This window comes from Athene cunicularia, assembly GCF_003259725.1.
Source record: "Athene cunicularia isolate RWA chromosome Z unlocalized genomic scaffold, athCun1 chrZ_part3, whole genome shotgun sequence".
Taxonomy (NCBI): Eukaryota; Metazoa; Chordata; class Aves; order Strigiformes; family Strigidae; genus Athene; species Athene cunicularia.
Window position 1 is genome coordinate 7580775 of NW_020799144.1, and position 18895 is coordinate 7599669.

The 18895-nt window shown below is 43.6% G+C and overlaps 1 protein-coding gene across 2 annotated transcripts in view; it reads left to right on the forward strand.

Annotated features, from left to right (window-relative positions):
* The first annotated feature begins 6 nt into the window (after nucleotides 1-6).
* Nucleotides 7-18895, forward strand: part of SNX30 (sorting nexin family member 30) — a 54394-nt gene continuing 35505 nt past the window's right edge. For both annotated transcript variants that reach the window (XM_026866592.1, XM_026866593.1), the window contains exon 1: nucleotides 7-142. In XM_026866592.1, coding sequence (XP_026722393.1) covers nucleotides 47-142 — 96 coding nt within the window. In that variant the 5' untranslated portion in view covers nucleotides 7-46. The remainder of the gene's footprint in view (nucleotides 143-18895) is intronic.

The following is an 18895-nucleotide window of genomic DNA, read 5'->3' on the forward strand; positions in this document are numbered from 1 at the left end:
CGCCCCCAAGTCTCTCCCGTCCTCCGGGCCCAAGTCGCTGCGGGAGATGCCGCATCCCCTGGCCACGTCCAGCAGCGAGGAGATGGGGCCGGCGCTCACCCCGAGCCCCGACCTGCTCCTGCCTCGCAGCATCGCCGACAAGGTACGGCCCGGGGAAGGGGGGGCGCGGTGTCTCTGCTTGTGGAGGGGAGCACGGAGAGGAGGGAGAAGGGCTCTGTGTGTGCGTGTTTCCCTGCCACATCCCCTTCGCCGGCTGCCTCCCTGGCTTCCCGCGGGGAAACGGAGCCCCGTGCGCTGCAGACATCCATTGCAAGAGCCTGGGGCTGCCCGGAGGGGAGAAGGCTCCTGGTGTGGGGGCTGCAGGCATCGTGTTTCTCTCTGCGAGGGACCAGCGGGGACTCCGATGCTCCCACTCTCACCGGGGTGGGTGCGAGAGGCAAGATGTTACTGATCCCTGGGGCTCATAACCTCTACGAGTGGGTCCGAATGCTTCAAGAATTGTTGCAACTCCCTCGCTGTCTCCTTCCTGTAGCCCTCATGGGGAAGGGTTGGAGCTGCCGTTGTTTCGCTTGCCATCAGCTTGTCTGTGATTGTCCTCTCCAGAGCTGAACTCCTGCTGGCTTCTTCATAGCAGTGTAATATGGAAAGGATGCTGTTGCATGAGTATCTGTGCCGGCTTTCCCTTCCCTAGCTCTGTTATGTGTCCGTGGGACACTAGGGGACTTTATAAAGTAGCATTGCTCGTGTGTGGGCCTTGGATGTGATAACTCTTGAATGTGAAAGCAGAAGTGTCAGCACAGCAGTCCTGGTAGATTAACTACTCTTGTAAGGATTTAGTATCTCTGTGGGCAGACTTCCTGAAGTGTGTTAAGGTAGAATTTCCTAGGACCAAGGGTTGCAAGGAGTAAGACTGGTCTGAAACTTCATAATAAACAGTTCTGGGCCAGCTGGTGTGTACAAGGTGTTACAGAGCTGCTGGTGGTAAGAGGTCCTTCCTGTGGCTGTTCTGGGGAGCGTGGAGCTGCTTGTGGGCAGGATGGGTCTGCTAGTCTCCAAAGGCCTTGGGGCTGCCAGCACTGTCTGTTGTGTTACGCTCCCATGCTCTGGGGGAATGAGTCAAGACCTCTTCCATGTGTCACCTTCTGCTGCCCTGTAACTGAGCTGTACTGACTCGGCACTTGTTCCTGCCGATGTAAGGAGCCTTCTCCTTGAACATTTAACCACTGTCGCTCAAGTGAGAAGCCAGGCTTACCTTCCCTCTGGGAATATATACCTTCATCTAAGAAACTTGTCAAACAGTTGATGTGCCTCTGAGAGAAGGGGGTATGTGAGTAAGGTGGCAGTAGGAATCATTGAGGTTTTTGTCTACAATTGGTTGGATTTACTTGTGTAACTAGATTGCTGTCTGACCAGCTTGTAGCAACTGGAGTTGGCTGCTGCCTTCATAGGTCTTCTTGCAGCTCAGGAGTGCAGTGGTGGTACTGTATTCTGTTAGCACTGTCCATCCACACTGCTGTGTAGCTGGTGAACAGCACTGTTCTGAGGAGTGGCTCACACCCTATAACTTCTTTCCTCAGCTGTATTAAAGAGTTTTTTTGTAAGCAGTCTGCTCTCTGCTTTACTGCTTTGAGATGTCTGAAAAGTGTATCAGTATCCCTGATAATCTAGGAGCGGAAATACCTCTCTAGACTCAGGTCTTGGTCAGCTAACTTCTTGTCAGTAGGAAGAATCTTGCCCAGTTTTTCTACCAGCAACACAGGTTGAGTCCATCTTCTAGTACCTGTAGTACTGTCCTGTTGTAGGCATTTGGCAGCACATACATACTGTAAAGGGAATAGCAAAAACGTGCTGAGGTAAGTGATTTTTAGACTTGAGAGCAATTCTGTGGTTGACCTGGAAGTGACACTACGGTAATGAGCCTTGCAGAATAAAAGGATTTCCAGTAGGAAGAGGGCAGCATTCTTTTTTCCTTCTAGCTGAATTAGCAGAAAAAGCCAAATATCTGATCCTTCTGATGGAAGGAGTCCAACAGCTCTGTTGTGTGAGGAATGTCCCTTCTTCCACTTAATACCTGATGCACTGGCAAGAGAAGAATGAGATGACTTCTTTCCCATCTAAAGAAAAACTTCAGTGAACAAACAGGTGTTCATGTTTAAGGCAGTAGTAAACTCTGCACTGTGTGAGTAGTCTAGAGAGCAAGTATGGTAAGTGGAGGTAAATAGGTGAAACTGCCTTATGTACATCTTTTCATCTTCTGGTGGTCATTAATATTTTGAGAGGCTGGCTTACTAGTCAGCTTACAATGTGTGGATAGCTTTAGTAGTTGGGTAACAGAGGGAGGTCAGTGTTCAAGTCTGGCTCAGATTTAAAGCTCAGCAGCTGTTCTTTATTGATTCTTGAATAGGATCTGTGCTTGTCTGCTCTCTTAGTGTCTTCCTGGAGAATCTGTTGGAGATTGGCACTGCAGGAGAAGTTTGGGTTGAAATCTGATGCTTCAAAGTGGCTCTGAGTCAGTAAGCTTATGTAAAGACCACTGCCCATACCCAGGCCTGTACTAGGACATCCCTCTAGCAGGATGGTGGCAATGGCTGACACATTACTATGGACTAACTGGATTTTCTGGGTGATTCTTACCTGTTCTGAGCAGGTACTTCCTAAACACTGTTGCAGGACAAAAGTATCTAAGGCTGACATCCTCTGATGGGAGAAGATGCAGAAAAGTAAGGGAAGTTGTCTGCCTGTAAATCAGTGCTTCAGTTTCCACTGCCACATCTTGACACAGTCTGACGCTGACACAGCCTGAAGTGGCTGAACCTCTGCCATCTCTGTTTTGTATTCTTTAAAGCATGTTTTCCTTGCTTTTTTAGAGACGCTGAGTAAGAAAACTTTTTCCTGAGTCAGAGAATCCTGGAGGACAGGAACACTGCCTGCCCATGTCCTGTTAGTTTTTGATTCAAATGTGGGATTAATGTAGTAGCTTGGACCCTCTCTAACTTTGAAGTCTCTTAAACTTTTGGTTGCTGTTTTAAGAACAGTGGCTAGTGCTACTAGAGCAGTAGTAGATCATGAAAAAGGGAAGAAAAACCTGTGCTGTTTACTGTGGCTTCCTCGGTTGTAAGGCCTGCTAAGTAGACTAGTCTCAGGTTTTCTGAATTTTATGAAGAGGGCTGCAAGAGCTTTGATTGTCTGAAATACCTTCTTCGTCCTGAGAGAGCTGTTATAAGAGCCAGGAAACCTTGACATCTGAGTAGCATCTAACCTCTTAAATGAAATGGACATTTCTGGTTAAATATTTGGCTTTCACAGGGATTTTGCTGCAAACATAAAACTACTTGTGTTTGTAGATTCTTGTCTCTGAAGCATTTCTGTGCTGGCTACATCTTTCTGTAATGATATTTCTGTTCCTCTCATGGCTAATTGTGTAAAATGTTGTTTGTCCTGATACCTGACCACCATCAGCTCTTTTGAGTTTCTCTCTTGATGCTTGCTAGCTGCCAAACAAGGAGACAGCTAAAGCTGAACCTAAGCAGTACTGACTCCCTCTTTTATATTTTTTTTACCTCAAGTGAGAGGGAAACATGCAGGAAGAAACAATCTGTCAGGGTGCATGGCAGTGTCCATTGCAGGGTTAGCTGTAAATCTGAGTTCTTGCTCTCTTAAGGAGCTTCTGGAAGGCATGCAAGGTAATTGAGATCTGCTTTTTAGAGCAGATCCTCTGCAGCAGAAGGTAAGACAAATGGGGAAGTGTCAGTGTGGATTTCTCTGCTTTTTTTCCCTTTTTTTTTTAAAAAAAAAGGAAGTTCTGCTTGCATGTGAGTACTCCAGTTCACTAGTTTGTCACTTTAGATAGTGAATCTGCCTGCTAGGACAAACCCTTTGCCACTGGGGATAAAAGGCACTGTTAATGGGTTACTGGGTTTGGAGCGGAGGTGAGAAGCAGACATTATTCTGCTGTGTGACTGTACCCAAATGGTTGTAGAAGTATAATATTCAGGATGTATCCCCACTGAGGCTGTGCAGATATAGTAGTATGCTGCTAAGTGTTTGAAGTGCCAGGCTGTGCAGAATTAGAAAGAGTTTGGTATGGCTTGCTCCCGACTGTGCTCTAGCTATGGTCCTTGTAGTCCCTCTAGACTCGTGTAGTGAGAATATCTTTCTAACAGGGTGATGTTGGATGTTCTTGCTATGGTCTGCCTTGAGACTGGCAGCTACCTGATAAGGTCCTAACTCCCAGTAAAAGTGGTTTCTTGCTTATTACTCCAAAAGCTTTCATATCCCACCTGTTTTAAGGCTCAGACTCCCTTGTACTCTTTCAGACATCTGTAATGACCCAAGTTACCTGTAACCTGTTCAGCTTTTCTTTAAAGATGTGCCTGCATTGTATTTGGCTTTAAGACAGCTGGAATGAGCTTCAAGGCTCTCTTACAGATAGTGTCTATCAAGCAGAGCTGATGTGGAATACCAGGTTTGCAGTGAATCCATAGCTTGAATTTGCTAATTCAAGGAGATGGATGTTACAACTCCTGCTGCAAGCTTCTGGTTACTAACTGAAAACTATTGCTTGGATGTGACCCCTTGCTTGTCTGCTTCCAAGCTACCACCTTGGTGAATCACTAGGCCTGTATTAGCACCTGATCAAGTATAAGTACTTGGTGTGTTTGCTAGAGTACTGTTACTTAGCACTCATTCTGGAAGGGAGCCTGGCAGCTCTTCAATAAAAAAATATACTGAGAGTCTGGAGCTCTACTTCCAGCCTCCTTGGTTGCTAGTTTATAATTATTGCTCTTAACTTTATCCACCCACAGATGAAACCAGTTTGCAGTATAATCTGAAATCTTAAAATAGATCTGCCTGAGCTTCTACAAACCTCTTCTTTCTCTGACTAAATGAGAACTGTTAGACCAGCATCATGTATTGTTGTTAAAGCAATCTGGAGGTAAATTCTCAGTCTTGGGGAGAGAATGAAGACTACAGAAAGTCAGGAACTGAAGTTGGTGAACTTATGAAGCAGTGTAAGTATGGATGAGTGATCTTGGTTCTGATCTACAGGAACACAAAACTGACAGTTGGGGAAGTTGAGGCTGGAAGGCACATCTGGATATCTTGTATCCCAACCCCTCAGCTCCCAGCAGGCTGCCCAGGATGCTGTGAAGTTGGTTTTTTGAATATCTCTCTGGGCAACCTGCTCCTGCATCTAGTCACTTGCAAAGTAAAACTTCTTTCTTACATTTAAGTGAAACTTCCAATATTTCAGTTTGTGCCTGTTGTCTCTTGTTCTGTTATTGGACCCACTGAAAGGACTCTGTCACCACCTTCTGTATGCCCTACCATCAGGTATTTATCCATATTGGTAGGATCTCCTGCGTGTTCCCTTTCTAGACTGGCATTCTTTCCCATGACGCATATTGTTGGCTTACAGTCAACTTTTCCCTTAGGATCTGTGTGTGGTGTGGGTTTTTCTCCTTCTGCCAAGCTGCTTTTCAACTAGTCAGCCCCCAGTACATACTGCTACGTGGGGTTATTGCTGCCAGGTGCAGGACTTTGCATTTCCTCATGCTGAATTTCAGGAGGTACCTGTCAGCCTGTTTTTCCAGCCTGTTGAGATCCGTCTGAATGACAGCACAACCATCTGGTGTATCAAGCACTCAACTCAGTTCTGCATCCTCAGCAAGTGTGCTGTATCCTCAGCATATACCCTATCCCATCATTTAGGTCACTGATGGTGTTAAACAGCAGTGGCTGTATTACTGCCTGCTATGTATTCCACTAGTGACTGCCCTCCAGCTGGAATTTGTGGGATCACCCTTTGTGCCCAGTAGTTCAGCCAGTTTACAGCCCATGTTGCTGTATATCTGCCTAGCTTGTACTTATCAGCTTGTCTAGGAGGATGTTATGGGAGACAATTTTGAAGGAAGCTCTTAAAATTTGAGATGAACCAGATTAAAGCTCTCCTGTTGTACACCAGGACAGTCATATCTTTATAAGACATATTGGGTTGCTTGAGCATGACTTCACTCAAGTCCGTGATGACTTCTCATGAAGGATACAGTGATGTGTTTGCATATGGTTTCCAATATTTGTTCAGTCACCTTTACAGGGATTGAGGTGAGGCTGGCTGGTCTGTAGTTCCCTGTGTCTGCTGCCTCAAAGATGGGAGTGACACTTGTTTTCTTCTAGTCCTCAGGAACCTCCTCTTATCACTGTAATAAGGATAAAATAATTGAAAGTGGCATTAGAAGTGCATTGAAGTGGCACTTCAGCCACCTCAGCACTTGTGAGTCCATCACATCATGGGTTTGTCTGTCCAGTTTGTTGAAATGCTCCCTAACCTGGTCCTCTCCCACTGATGGTGAATTGACTTTATTCCAGACTTTTCCACTGGATTTAGGGGCCTGGGATTCCTGAAGGCTGATCATCTCAATGAATACTGAGGCAAAGAAAGCACTAAGTACTTCTGCCTTATCTGTCCTTTGTCATCAGATCCTCTGCCCCATCAGGACTGCATTTTCTGGGTTTTTGTTTTGCTGCTGATGTACCTGTAGAAGTTTTTCTTGTTGCTGTTCTCAGATCCTTTGCCAGATCTGGCTTTGTCTCACTAAACCCATCCCTGTGTGCTCAGACAATGTCTCTGTATTCCTTCTGTGTCAACTGTGGCTGCTTTTTCTTATGCTTCCTTTTTATGTTTGAGTTTTGTCAGGATCTCCATGTTCACACATGCAGTTCTCCAGCCACCTTTGCTTGATTTCCTGATCATTGGGATGGACCAGTTTTGGGGCTGGAAAGGTGCTCCTTGAAAAATCAGCCATTTCTCCTGCATGCCTCTTCAGGGCCATGTGCCTTTGTCGTAGCAGATTCCTGAAGAGGCCAAAGTCTGCTCCCTGTTAGTCTGGGGTTGTGATTTTTCTTTGTTTTGCTCTCCCCTATTGGGATCCTGAACTCTACCAGCTCATGGCTAGTGTGGCCGAGGCTGCCCCCTACTTTCATCTCCCTGACGAATTCTTCTTTCTTTGTAAGACTAAAGTTCAGCAAAACATATACCCCTGTCAGCTTATCAGTCACCTGAGTCAGGCAGTTGTCATCAATGCACTTCAGCAACCTTCTAGATTGATGTCACCTCTGCTGTGTTGTTCCTCTAGCAAATATTGTTTTGATTTGTTACCTATAAGGACCTGTAAACATGAGGCTTCTTACGGTAAATCCCTGTCCTCATCTGCAGAAATGCTTGAAGGACACAGGAATGTTGTCTTTCACCTAGGATGGTAGGATTGCTAGTTTGGTTGAATGGTCTCCTGACTCTTCATAATTCACCTATTTATTTAGGCTGCTCTCCTGGCTTTTGGGAAGTCCTGTGGTCCTCTTCCTCCAGTCACTGCACTGAATGGGGAGATTACATTGCAGTTAAATTGCTGAACCATAGTTCTTAGGCCAGGAAGTTTTTAGTTACAAGCAGTTGTCTGCCACACACTTTAGAGGTGGACCATCAGCTTTCAAAGAATGAGCTTAGTCACCATCTTGTTCAAAGGAACTGCTGTCTCTTCTCCTGTGTGCATGTATGTACGTCAGGCAGCTCTTTTCTAGTCTCCTAGTTAAAAGAACTGACTTAAACCTAGCATGGCTTTCAGCTTGCTATCAGTGCTCTACCCACAGCCAAGCTGCTGTCTGAGTTCAGTTTCCCATCTTTCATAATGGTGGTAACTAGAACTGCTTCCTCTAGCTATTTCATCTCTCAAGCTCATGATATCACTTGGATAGGTTAGTACTGTGGTATTTTACTGAAAGGATAGAGTACTTGTCTCCTTTTTGCTTGTAGGCACTCTAGGGTTTGGTGTGGAAGCATGTACAACAACACATTTGTGTGCTTCCTTACGGTTACTTTCACATAGAGAGGGGATTTTATTGGTAAGGGTGATTAATGGTATTTTACAATGTAGGTGCTCTAGTACTGTTGTAAAATGGTCCTTGGTGGTCTCTGTGATCAACAACTTCCCAGTACAGTATGTTTCTCTGGAACTGGCAATTTCATCTCTTCTGAATGAGAGGAAGGATAACTAACACTCTTAACTTGGGACAAACACTTGCATCATCATAACTGTCTGTTTTAGTACTGTTACTTTTTTAATCTTTCCATCTGGTAAAATTCAACATAGCTTTTACTGTATAACAGTATTATTACTTTATGGTTCTTATTTCAACTTAATGGAGGGAGGAGTATACTTTGAGGTTGAATTTGGTGTTGCGCAGCTTTCATAATGTTTTCAACAGGATTGCTTCATAATGACACGGAGTATTGAAAACAAATATTCAAAACGTATGTAGAGGAACTTGGTTCTTCAGCTGGGTTTCAGAGTGGGTCTTGGCAATAACTTGCAAGCCATGGTGGAAAAAGTTATGCTTGGTGGTCGGAAAGAATCCTCTGGGCTGCCTGTGCTGGAATGCCTTGAACCTGCCCGAGCTGCTGGATGTTCTCTGAGCTGCTTCATGGGGAGAAGGGGATAACCAGATTGGTTAAGCAGCTCTCTTTCTACAGCTATGTGGGCGCTTCATTCTCCTATTGGTGCCTCAGGGGTTTGTGATAAGTCTTGGGCAGCGTGTCCCTGTGATTTAACAATGGAAGGGGCAGAGAATAAAGACTGAGGCTTTTTGGTTGACAGACTGTGGTCTGGGAGACATCAGTTCCTAGATTAACCTGAGAGCTATTCTCATGTCTTCTAGCGTTGTGGAGTACTCTTGTGGTATCTCAAACATATCGTCTGGCTGTCACACTAGCCAGTCTTTTCCTTATCTGAGTGGAGAGGCTGGTTTCTGTAATGTAGGTCAGGAGACAAGATGGGAGCTCTTAACAGTGCAGTGAGATTTAGCACTGCTATGTGAAAATCTACTTATAACACCTAAACATCTTTGAGATTGTAACTTGGATGTCCTGCCAGTCTGAAGAAGACAATACACCTGTTAAAACCAACATTTGCTCTACTTCTCAGAAGTAACTTCACTGAGGCTTGTTCTCTGCTGACCTTGAGCAAGATCTTAAATGCTGAGCTGTACTGACTCTTTAAGCTGTGGCTGACTTGGCTGCCTGAGCCCAGGTTGCAGTGCAGCTGAGACTCCAAGCTCTTGTGAATGGAGAAAACTACTCCATGACTAGGATGAAACAAGGCAGAAAGCTCCAGACTTCAGCTTGGAGGTGGCTGCAACTGCAGCCCTGAGGTAAAAGCTGAGTGAACTTAGTCTTCGTAAGAATTTACTCTTGATGAGTTATTGAAAAACTGTGGGGCAGTAACTGACTGCAAGTTAGCTACTAGCAATACTGCAATGACAAACTGAAGATAGAAAAATCCAGTGAGCTGCAACCCTTTTAATGAGTTAGCATTTGCAATGCCACTCCAGCTAAAATGATTTATTGACAAATGAATTTATTGGGCATGTTTTGTTTTCTAAATAGAGAGGGGCAGGGGGCAGAAAGAGGTGTTGCCTTCAGCTGTATGATTCTTAACCAGATACTTCACAGAAATTATGAAATACCAGTCTGAATAACCATGTAGGTGACATGGGTTAGTGGAACTAGCTGCAATTGTTCTGAAAATAAAGGCAATAATCCAAAATTCTTTCAAAAGGCAAGGAAAGAGCTCAACCAACAGCTGTATTTAGAGTGGTCCTCAAAGCATTAATTCCTTTGGAGAATATCACTGTCTTACAGCCACATTCAGAGCTTCTAAACTGCTTCTGTGAAGCAGTAAGCAGTAGGTGAGAAGTTACTCTGGAAATGAAAGTGGTGGTGCCTCTAATCTCTAAAGATGGGCTTTTGCTGAACTTGGATTTGTGGTTTTATGTGTCATGGATTGAAGAGAACCACACTAATGTGTGGGAGCAAAGAAATAACAAAATGTGTAGTGCTTTATAGTCCAGGAAAATAAAGTGTAAATACCAAATGGCTTTACTTGCTTCTAGATGATACCCTCAAATTAAGGAGTGCAGACCCTACCACGAGGATGACAGCCTCTCTGCCTGTCTTGGAAAATAATAGTGGTCTACAGTGTTATTAGGGATGGATGCATGAAGCATGTGCTTTAACCCTGATTTTTATTTAGTCTGTGTTCTAACCTCAAGCTGAATTTAAATCTGAAAAAACAAGCTCTCTTAAAGCACTGTAATACTAAATATCTGATGACAGTAACTAGTAGCCTTTCAAAGCCAAAACACTAGCAAGGGGTGAAGCCTCTTTGTCACATCTCCCAGAAAAGCTGTTACTACACTGGTTCAATGTCCTGCCCTCAGGGGAAAGTGTTGCCTTACATTGCTTGAATGGAACTTGCTGTATATTTCTGAAGGCCCTCTCAGGGTATAAAAGACTCGCTATCTTAAAGTCTGTCTGCATAGTTGGCCTTACTTTTCCAGTGAGCTTGAATGATGTGATGTTTTCCTTGAGAGGAATATGCTGCAGTGCAGGTGTTGCTCAAGGGCAGAGAAGCCTTGACAGCCCCCTAAGTGCTGCAGATGGTGTTAGCAACATCTGCTTTCAACTAACTTGGTGGTGAAAGTGCTGACCTGTGGGAATGGTAAGTGATAGACTGCTCCAGACGCTACTTAAACCCATGCTTATCTGGGTAGAACTGGTACCTTTGCTGTAGCTTTTTAGATGCTAATATAATGCAAATTGTAAGTGAAAATCTTGGATACTGCCAAGACAAAGCTGTGTTTTGGATTGTCCCCAAGAAAATTCCTGGAAAACTTTAATCAATACTGTTCAGTGCCAGTGATCAGCTTTGGCTTCTTCAGGATTTATATGCTTTCAGTGTGCTGACTAGCTTGATCCTGGATCAGTATACTTCACTAGAAGCCGCACATGCCAAACACCTGCGTGTGCCACAGTAGCTATTGTGAGCCTAGGCCATATAAATAAAGGGTGTTTATAGATGAATTAGTCTGCAGATCTCAAGCCTTGTTTCTTTCCTCCATCAGTCTCTATAGATAACTTCTCTAGTGTGAGGAAATACTTCATGACTGCTTTTCCTCACTTGCTTCACTTAAAACAGGGAGGGAAGTGGTCATACTGTGTGGCTTTTGGTTTTGTGGGGTTTTTTTGTGTTTTTTTTCATTCCAACACCTGCACTTTGTTTTACCCCTCTGGGAACAAATGCCTGTCTGCTAGAGAGTGTCTTGTTTATCAGTAAACATGATGAAGGGCTGTCCCTTAAATTGCACCTGCGTAAACGGACTCAAGAGTTCCTCCTAGAGCATGCTATTTCACATCTTCCAAGGTTTGAGATGAAACAATGAATTCTAACCTTTGAATATCTCTGTCTCCTTTACTTGCACAGCAATGTCTCATCAGTCTGACTTGCTCTCATGAAACCTCCAGTAAGCTTGTGTGGGGAAATGCTAATGCAACTCATAAAACAAAGAGCATGAGGAAATCCACATCATAGTGCAATATGGAGGTGTGTTCTTGCTTGTTTAAACAAAATACTCACTAGGATACTACAGTACTTTCCAGCCCCCTATCATCTCTTCCTTTCGTGTTTCTGCTCTCTGCTTCTTCCTGATCCTTTTCATCTGTTCACATACTAAAAACATCACTGTTTGCTCTCAAAAACATCTCAGCCAAACTGGCACTTTGGTGTCACTGGATACCTAGATAACTGATGCAGTTAAACCTACTTTCAGAGCATGAACAGGAAAAAAACTGCTGCATGATGTGTCTGTAGAGCTTTAACACAAAGCCATATGTCTCTAAGAGAGAGCAGTTTAGTTTGGACAAGCTTAACAAACTGTTCCATCTGTAATCAGATATAAATCTGGCTTCTTGGATAGGGAAAGACTCCTAGTCATATGCTGGGTTTGAGTTTTCCTGCTCATGGTCTGTATCCTGGCTGCTGCTTTGCTATTTAGAGGGTCAGAGCTCAGGTTCTGAAAACGAAGCTTTAAACAAAACACTGGGTGTGTTAAGCTTGCTCATTAATAAGGTGCTCTTTAGCATGTTAAAATGGGTTGTGATGTTCCTGTGCACACAGCTGCAGAACCCTTCTGGTAGTAGTTCAAGACTTATAACAAACAATATTCTTGAAACAAACTCCTTGCAGATGGACATGGAACTTAATAGAGCTAAAAGAAAGTAACTAGAGACTTGTCTCAAAAGGTCTGCATTTTTTAAATGTTTCTGAAGTCGTGTAGCTTCTACCATTCTTGAAGATTTTTTCAGCACATCTAGTGCCTGTTGCTTTCTACTGAGAACTGTAGAAGGAAAAAGGAACCTTCAGGGCTGCTAAAGGATGCAAATCCAAGTCTGGCCAAATGTTAAACTCTCTTGCTTTCCTTTGGGTCACAAGCACTTCTTACTTTCTACAGCTTAAATATAACTGAACTAATCTTGCTGGACAGTTGTCAGACTGGCTTGTTGCTTAGGTAGGTTAGATAAATCTCTTTGCGAGGGCTGTAGTGCGTCGTAAACAGATGTAGAAGCTAACGTTGGATCTGGAACTGTTTCATCAGAAAGAACAGTTCATCCTGTGGATGTGTTAAAACACCTCTTTGCATTTAAAATACCTTGCCACAGTAAGGGAGCTGTAAGATGTGGCAAGCATCCAGTTACTTGTCGCACTTTCCTTCCTGTTTAGAGGATATGGGGAAGTACATGTCAGGTTAGTGAGTTAATAAGACAAAAGTATGTCTTATTCCTTTACATTCTGTCTCTTTAATGTCTGCTCCAAATAACAGCCCATTTCATCTGCTGAATGTGAGGCCCCCAAAGCCTTTTGACCTTTTGTGCACAAAATAGTACGGTAACATGGCTTACTAATATTGGAGGACTTGTCTTAACTGCTGTAAAACATCTGAGATGCCACTCATGATCATGATTTTTAGAGTGTAATCTGAACCACATTTAGCTGGTGTGTGATACTGTACAGTTTCTCTTCCAGGCTAGGAAAAGCGAACACCATCTTAAGGACTCTGTGAGAAGACAGATATGTAGCCCGACTGTATTAAAAGATGGTTTAATGTGGTACTTGCCTCCTTATGACACCCCACTCTACCCCCATGCACAGGAAGGCTGAAACTGAGCTGTATTGTAGCTGAGTGCTGGAAGACTTCAGCAACAGAGGTAGGATTTGTAGAAAACATTTCTGTGCCCACATTCTTGCTCTGGTTAGCTTAACTGTGATGACTTATGGGAATACAAACCACAGAGTAAAATAATCCATCCTATAAAACTTGTCTGTTAGCCTCAGGAAAGAAGTGGGAATTTCATGACCTGCATGAGAGGCTTGGAAAGTGCTTGTCAATCATGTAGTGTCTCTGAGAAGCTTGTTCCTGTGTTTCTCTGTGTAGCCAAAGTGCAAAGAAACACTGTTCAGAATATGATACCTTTCTAAGCAAGAATGCTCCCAGGTCTTGAGTGGTACCAAATGACACGCTGTTACAATCAGCTGCTGCATCTAAAATTCTTGTTTTCTCAGGGACACTGAGGGGTCTGTCTCCAGGCAACTCTCACCTACAGCAGAAACACTAGTTTGATGAACCCCAGAACAAAGTCATCAGACTCATGGCTTGGCAGCATGCCGTACTCTGACACCTATTTAAAATAGCCTGAGAGCAAATTGATCCAGTCTTTATCCTAGTGGCTTTTTGGTTAGATGGGCAAAATACCAGTGGTATTGCCAGAATTGTAGGGGTGGGACTTGGGCCAGGTGTGGTATGTATGGCATGTTAGAGTTAAGGGGTTTGTGCCCATCACTGCAGGACCCACAGACCTACTGCGTAATGCCCTCCAGGGCTAGGACATAAAAAATCTGGGCTTGTGTCATCAACATTCAGCACTGTCCCTCCTCTGCTGACACATTTCCAGGTAAGAGAGAGGAGAGTTACTTCTGATTTGAGCTCAGTCTGTATTGGTCTTAAAATAGCCTCAACGTTGCAGTCTGATTCTATGTGATTAATGTAGTGGAAAACACTGACCTCTTCTGAGGGTATAATCTTGTTCCTTGTGAGTACACCCACACACTATGCTCTCCTTCCCATTACTGGAGAAAGATGTCAGGAGCTGATGTACATGTAACCACTTGTCCTTTCCCAGGAGGGTAAGTCCAGCCTTAGAAGCTGATTCTTACAGTTCTTGTCAAACTACAACTTAACATGGTCTTGCTTGTCGATCAGTATAGAATGAATGGGGTTTCTGGAGTTTTAACTGTGGGCTTTTTGTTTGTTTAAACCTTCTAGAACAAGACTGCCTTGTTATCCTCCCTTTCTCTACTGTGTCTAGAGTATTCTTCCTTCTCTGCAGTGTGGATCCCTGCTTTAGTCACTCTTGCCTTAAAGTAGCTGCCCAAAGACAGGTGCAAGAGAAGGGGACATGCAGTATCTCATATCTACTGCAGATATGTGTGGGAAGACAAAGAAGACCTGTAATAAAGTATAACGCTGATGCCTGGATATATAAAGGGGAAGCAAATGCCTTTTCCTCTGTTCTCTATCTGAAGAGAAGTTTAGGTATTTGTATGCAGCTGGTATTGAATAAGTGTTGTACAGACTGAGCTTTCACTCTACAGATGCTTAGTGAGATCTTCTAATAGGATACTATGCCATCGGTGACAGATGAACTGATCTAGATGGACTGGAGGGTAGAAGGGCGCTTTCTCTTTCTATGTGGAGCTGACCTGTACAGGCCAGTAGCAGAGAACTCTATAAATTTTTTTTTTAAATCTGCTTTCAAAACTTGGTGCTATGAACAGGTCTCTGAAAACCAAATTAAATGCAAGCTTTTATAGTGTTCTTGGGAATATTCACATCTAAGGCATTTTAGTTTTCCAGTCACCAGGAACAATTCTACTATGGCTTATTGTTGTGTACTGAAGGTACAGAAATAAGACTATTCCAGAAACCCACTGGAATTGTTGTGTGGGATTGTTGTCCCCATTACATGACTGTATCTGTGGATGTGTGTCTCTGGGAAATGGATGGCAAAAAGCAAGAGAATGCCTTGAAACAGAAGAAGGGTGTAGCACTGAATTGCAGAAGTGAAGCAGTGAGGCTCTAAGAGTAGAATAGTCCTGGCTGTAAGGTTCTGGAGTTAGATAAGGACATGAGGGACTAAGTGCACTGCTTGCCTCTAAACAGCAACACTTCTCAGTGACTTCTGCTGTTGAATAAGAGCATGTGCTTGCAACATCAGGTGGTTTCAGGCTAACCTGTCCAGAGATGAGTTTATCTGTGCTTGGAAGACCTTGTTGAACCACTTCTTCCAATTCCTTTATAGACTACAGCTTAGAGAGCTTTGCTGTCTGGTTGAGCTGTACACTTACTGAGAAAGGATAGTTGAAAGCTAACATAGTTTGTAGAAGCTGCAGTATTGACTAGCTGCACTTAACTTAGGAGACTGTGATCTTCATTTGACAATAGACCAATACCTACAGAATTCTAGACCTTTTGTTTAGCCTTCAAGGATTGATTCCTGGATGCTTTCTCTGGTGTGTACTACTCCATTGGGGTAGGCTGTCAACCAGAAGGCCAAATACCAAGCTCCTGAGGTTTCACTTCATGTGGATCCAAGCTGCTTTGTAGATCTAGAATCTTGGAAAATCTTCTGGGAGGGTGAAGGAGGGAGAAGATGACATCAGCTGGAAGCTTCCCAACTCATTATTTGCATGTCACATGCAGACTTGAAGTTTATAAAATTCAGCTGATTTTTATACTTGGACAATGTTAACTTCTTGATACGTTTAGTATCTGTTTCTGGGCAGGCTAACTAGTTAAGGTGTTTGGACTATATAATACAACAAAAGAATGTGAAGCTGTTTTGTTACCAGATAGCAGCCTGTATAGTTGGGAGGGCTCATGCATTTTGAACACAGGCAGTTAGTTCCTAGTTGCCCTGTACTGTAGGATACCAAACTTGGGCTGCTAGAATCATCTGATCTTATGTACCTGTAAATTTGGGTGTCTTGAGGGATCCTGCAAACTCTGTAGGAATGTGTGAAGAATCAGCGGTTGTACAGCTGTGCACAAAAACCTAGCACTTAACCAGTAAATCATGAACTTGAAGGTCTGAATGTCATGCTATTTCTGCTGTGGGTTGTGATTCAGGCCTTGCTAGACCTTCACCTGACTTGCTTCAGCAGGTGGCAAAGCTCTGACACTGGCCTGAGGATGTGAGGGACAGAGGCTAAGGATCTTTGCTCTTTACTTTAGAAATAACTCTGAAACTTGAGGGAGGCCTTCGTGGATGCTCTCTAAGGCTTGAAGAATGTCTTGACAGAACCTGTCCTCCATTCTATCTGCCTGGCTGCCAGAAGCAGCCTCCCCTCTGCCCACCCTGTAGGGCTGCTCAGATTCATGGCAGTGTGACTGTACTGTGAATAACAGGTGTTATGACAAAAAGGGGTTTTTTCCATGAAGAGCTTTGAGCAGTAGGTACCTGCTGGGACTTGGACTGTGCTGATGTTTGATAATGCAGGTAGGTAGTTAAAACAGCAGATGAGCAGCTACTTGGTGCACTAAAGGTGAAGCTGATGCATGAATCCTTGGCACTGAAGTCACTGTTATATAAAACAATTAATACTAGTCAGTATTTCAGAAGCTTGTGGTTTGATAACTACTTTGACAAATAGAAATGCAGATGGCTGCAGATCTCCTTTCCTGCTAGGCTCTGCAGGGCACAGTCTTCCTTCTATGGTAAAAGCAGACTAGAACAGATGTTGCAGTCTTGCTTCCCCAACTGCAAAAAATTCCAAGTCCCACGGAAGAAAGCCAGTGCCGATTAACATGATGAGGAGGTGCTCTGCTGAAAGGATTACAGCCTGAGATGACTTAGATTGCTAGGCCATCTGCTGTGACACTTCAAAGCCTACCTCTTTCTAGCAATAGCATAAGACTTCAGCACACTGATCCTGCCTACTGTTAAACGAAGGTTCCACAGTCCTAAGTGCTGTTGGTTGTGCAGTTAGCTAGGAGGCTCCACCCATTAAGAAGTACAAATGGTTAGCTTCTAAACTGGCCTTCAACTACTGAAAACTAGCCAAGTAGCAGGGCATGATGCCAGCAATGACTGCTGGGGAGAGTTTTGCTGTTGCAGATGAGGCAGTACAGCGAAGTAGTACTTTCAGTGTACACATCTTCTGTTCTTTACCCACTACCACAGCTATCAGCCTTCCCGTTCCTAACCAGATTTGGTCTAGAAGCTTTACTTGATCTAGATCGGGGTATTTCATTCAAGGCTGAGATCAGGTAAAACTATCACAGCCTTTATTTTATGACCTGAGACATTCCACAGGACCTATGACTACAGGAACACACTCAAGTAGACTGAAGTGGGTTCCAGCCTTTGCAAACCTCTTCCCTGCTTAAAAAGTGCAAGGCATGCTAGTATGATGTTATCTCCCAAAAGAACTGGTGAGGAAAGTTGCTAGCTTCATGAAAGTGGCTGCAAGCTCCATCTTTGGTCCTTCCTCCAGTTGTTCTGACACCTTGATACAGAGTTTTCATATTTTAAGCAGATCCCATCATATTCTTTAAGCTTTCTTTTGGAAGGGCTTTATTACAAGCTTTCGAGATCTCCTGTGCAACCAGGCTTAAGCTGTTTCCACAAGCTAATTTATTTCCATGCTGGAAGCTTAGAATTTGACTGGCAGCAGTTCTGGCACAACTTCCCTTATACTAATGCTTCTTGCACATGGGCAATGAAGAGCTGTCTCTTCCTTTTGGAAACAGAAACAGATTGGTCTATAGCTACTGTAGTGTCCCAGGGTTTGCTTTGCTCTTTACTCCACTCAGCCAAATTCTTCTGTCTAGCTGAACTAAAGATTTTCTGAAGCCATCTCCTGTTGCTAGTCTTATCCTGTCTTCTGCTTATTCTGTCTGTGTAACTCCCAACAGAACTCCTTATCTGAGTTACTGTAGCATTGCTTCTTCCTGTTGTACATGGTCTTATGAGTATAAGCCAGATGTAGTTCAAGCTGTCTACCTCATATATGAGCTGTAAGCTGTGCCATGCTCATGCTGCTCTTTTGCCCTCTTCTTAAGAGACCATTGGAGTGCCTGCCTTCCAGTTCTTGCTCACTTGCTAGTTAAATCTGAAGTCTTTCATCTGTTGACAACCAATTCAGAGCATTAGTTGGGAGAATGCATCTAACCTCTCTGTTATTCAGCAATAGTTTGGATCACCCTTTTCTCAAAATGTATAGGCTAAAGCATTATTCTCTCTACTTCATAAGGCAGTCCTCAAGGTGAAGAGCAATACTACCAGAATTCTGCAGAACTGCAACAGGCAGAAGGCTCTCTGTAAAATCTCGGTACTCCCATGATGGGTTTGTGACAAAGACTGGTAGGAACTTAGCCCTGTTTTTAGCCATTGTCAAAGGCAGACCTTTGTAAGTAGCTTTAACTTGAAGCTCTCACCTGTAATTCTGAACCCTTGAACAAAGGAGGACTTCTTTTGAAGACAGGGACTTCCCTTGTCCAGCTGGAACACAAACCACAATTGCATAAGGAATACTGATGCATAAAGGGGATCTGACCCAAATAGGATTGCTTTGCTAAGATTACATGTTTTATTTAGCCACAAAGGCTGTGTGAAGCTGGGGCTAAGCAGTAATTCTAATACTGAAAACACTTCTAGTTAATGTGCTGCTTAGATGTAATGATGTTTCTCTGACTCGCAACTAGAGGAACCTTTGTCCTTACAAGGGAAACACTCTCTGGGTAAATCTGTTCTTGTGCTACTAGTTAAAACAAACAGAAAACCCTTCTCTCTTTTCTGAAGAGCCATGGATTTTTTGGACTTTCTAAGTACTGTGTGACTTGTCACATGCTGTCAGTTCCCTCTGCTACAAAACTAGAGCAGAGAACATGTGAAGCTGCTGTGATATTTATTCAAAGTGGAGTAACCACTAGCTGGAGTACTTGATCT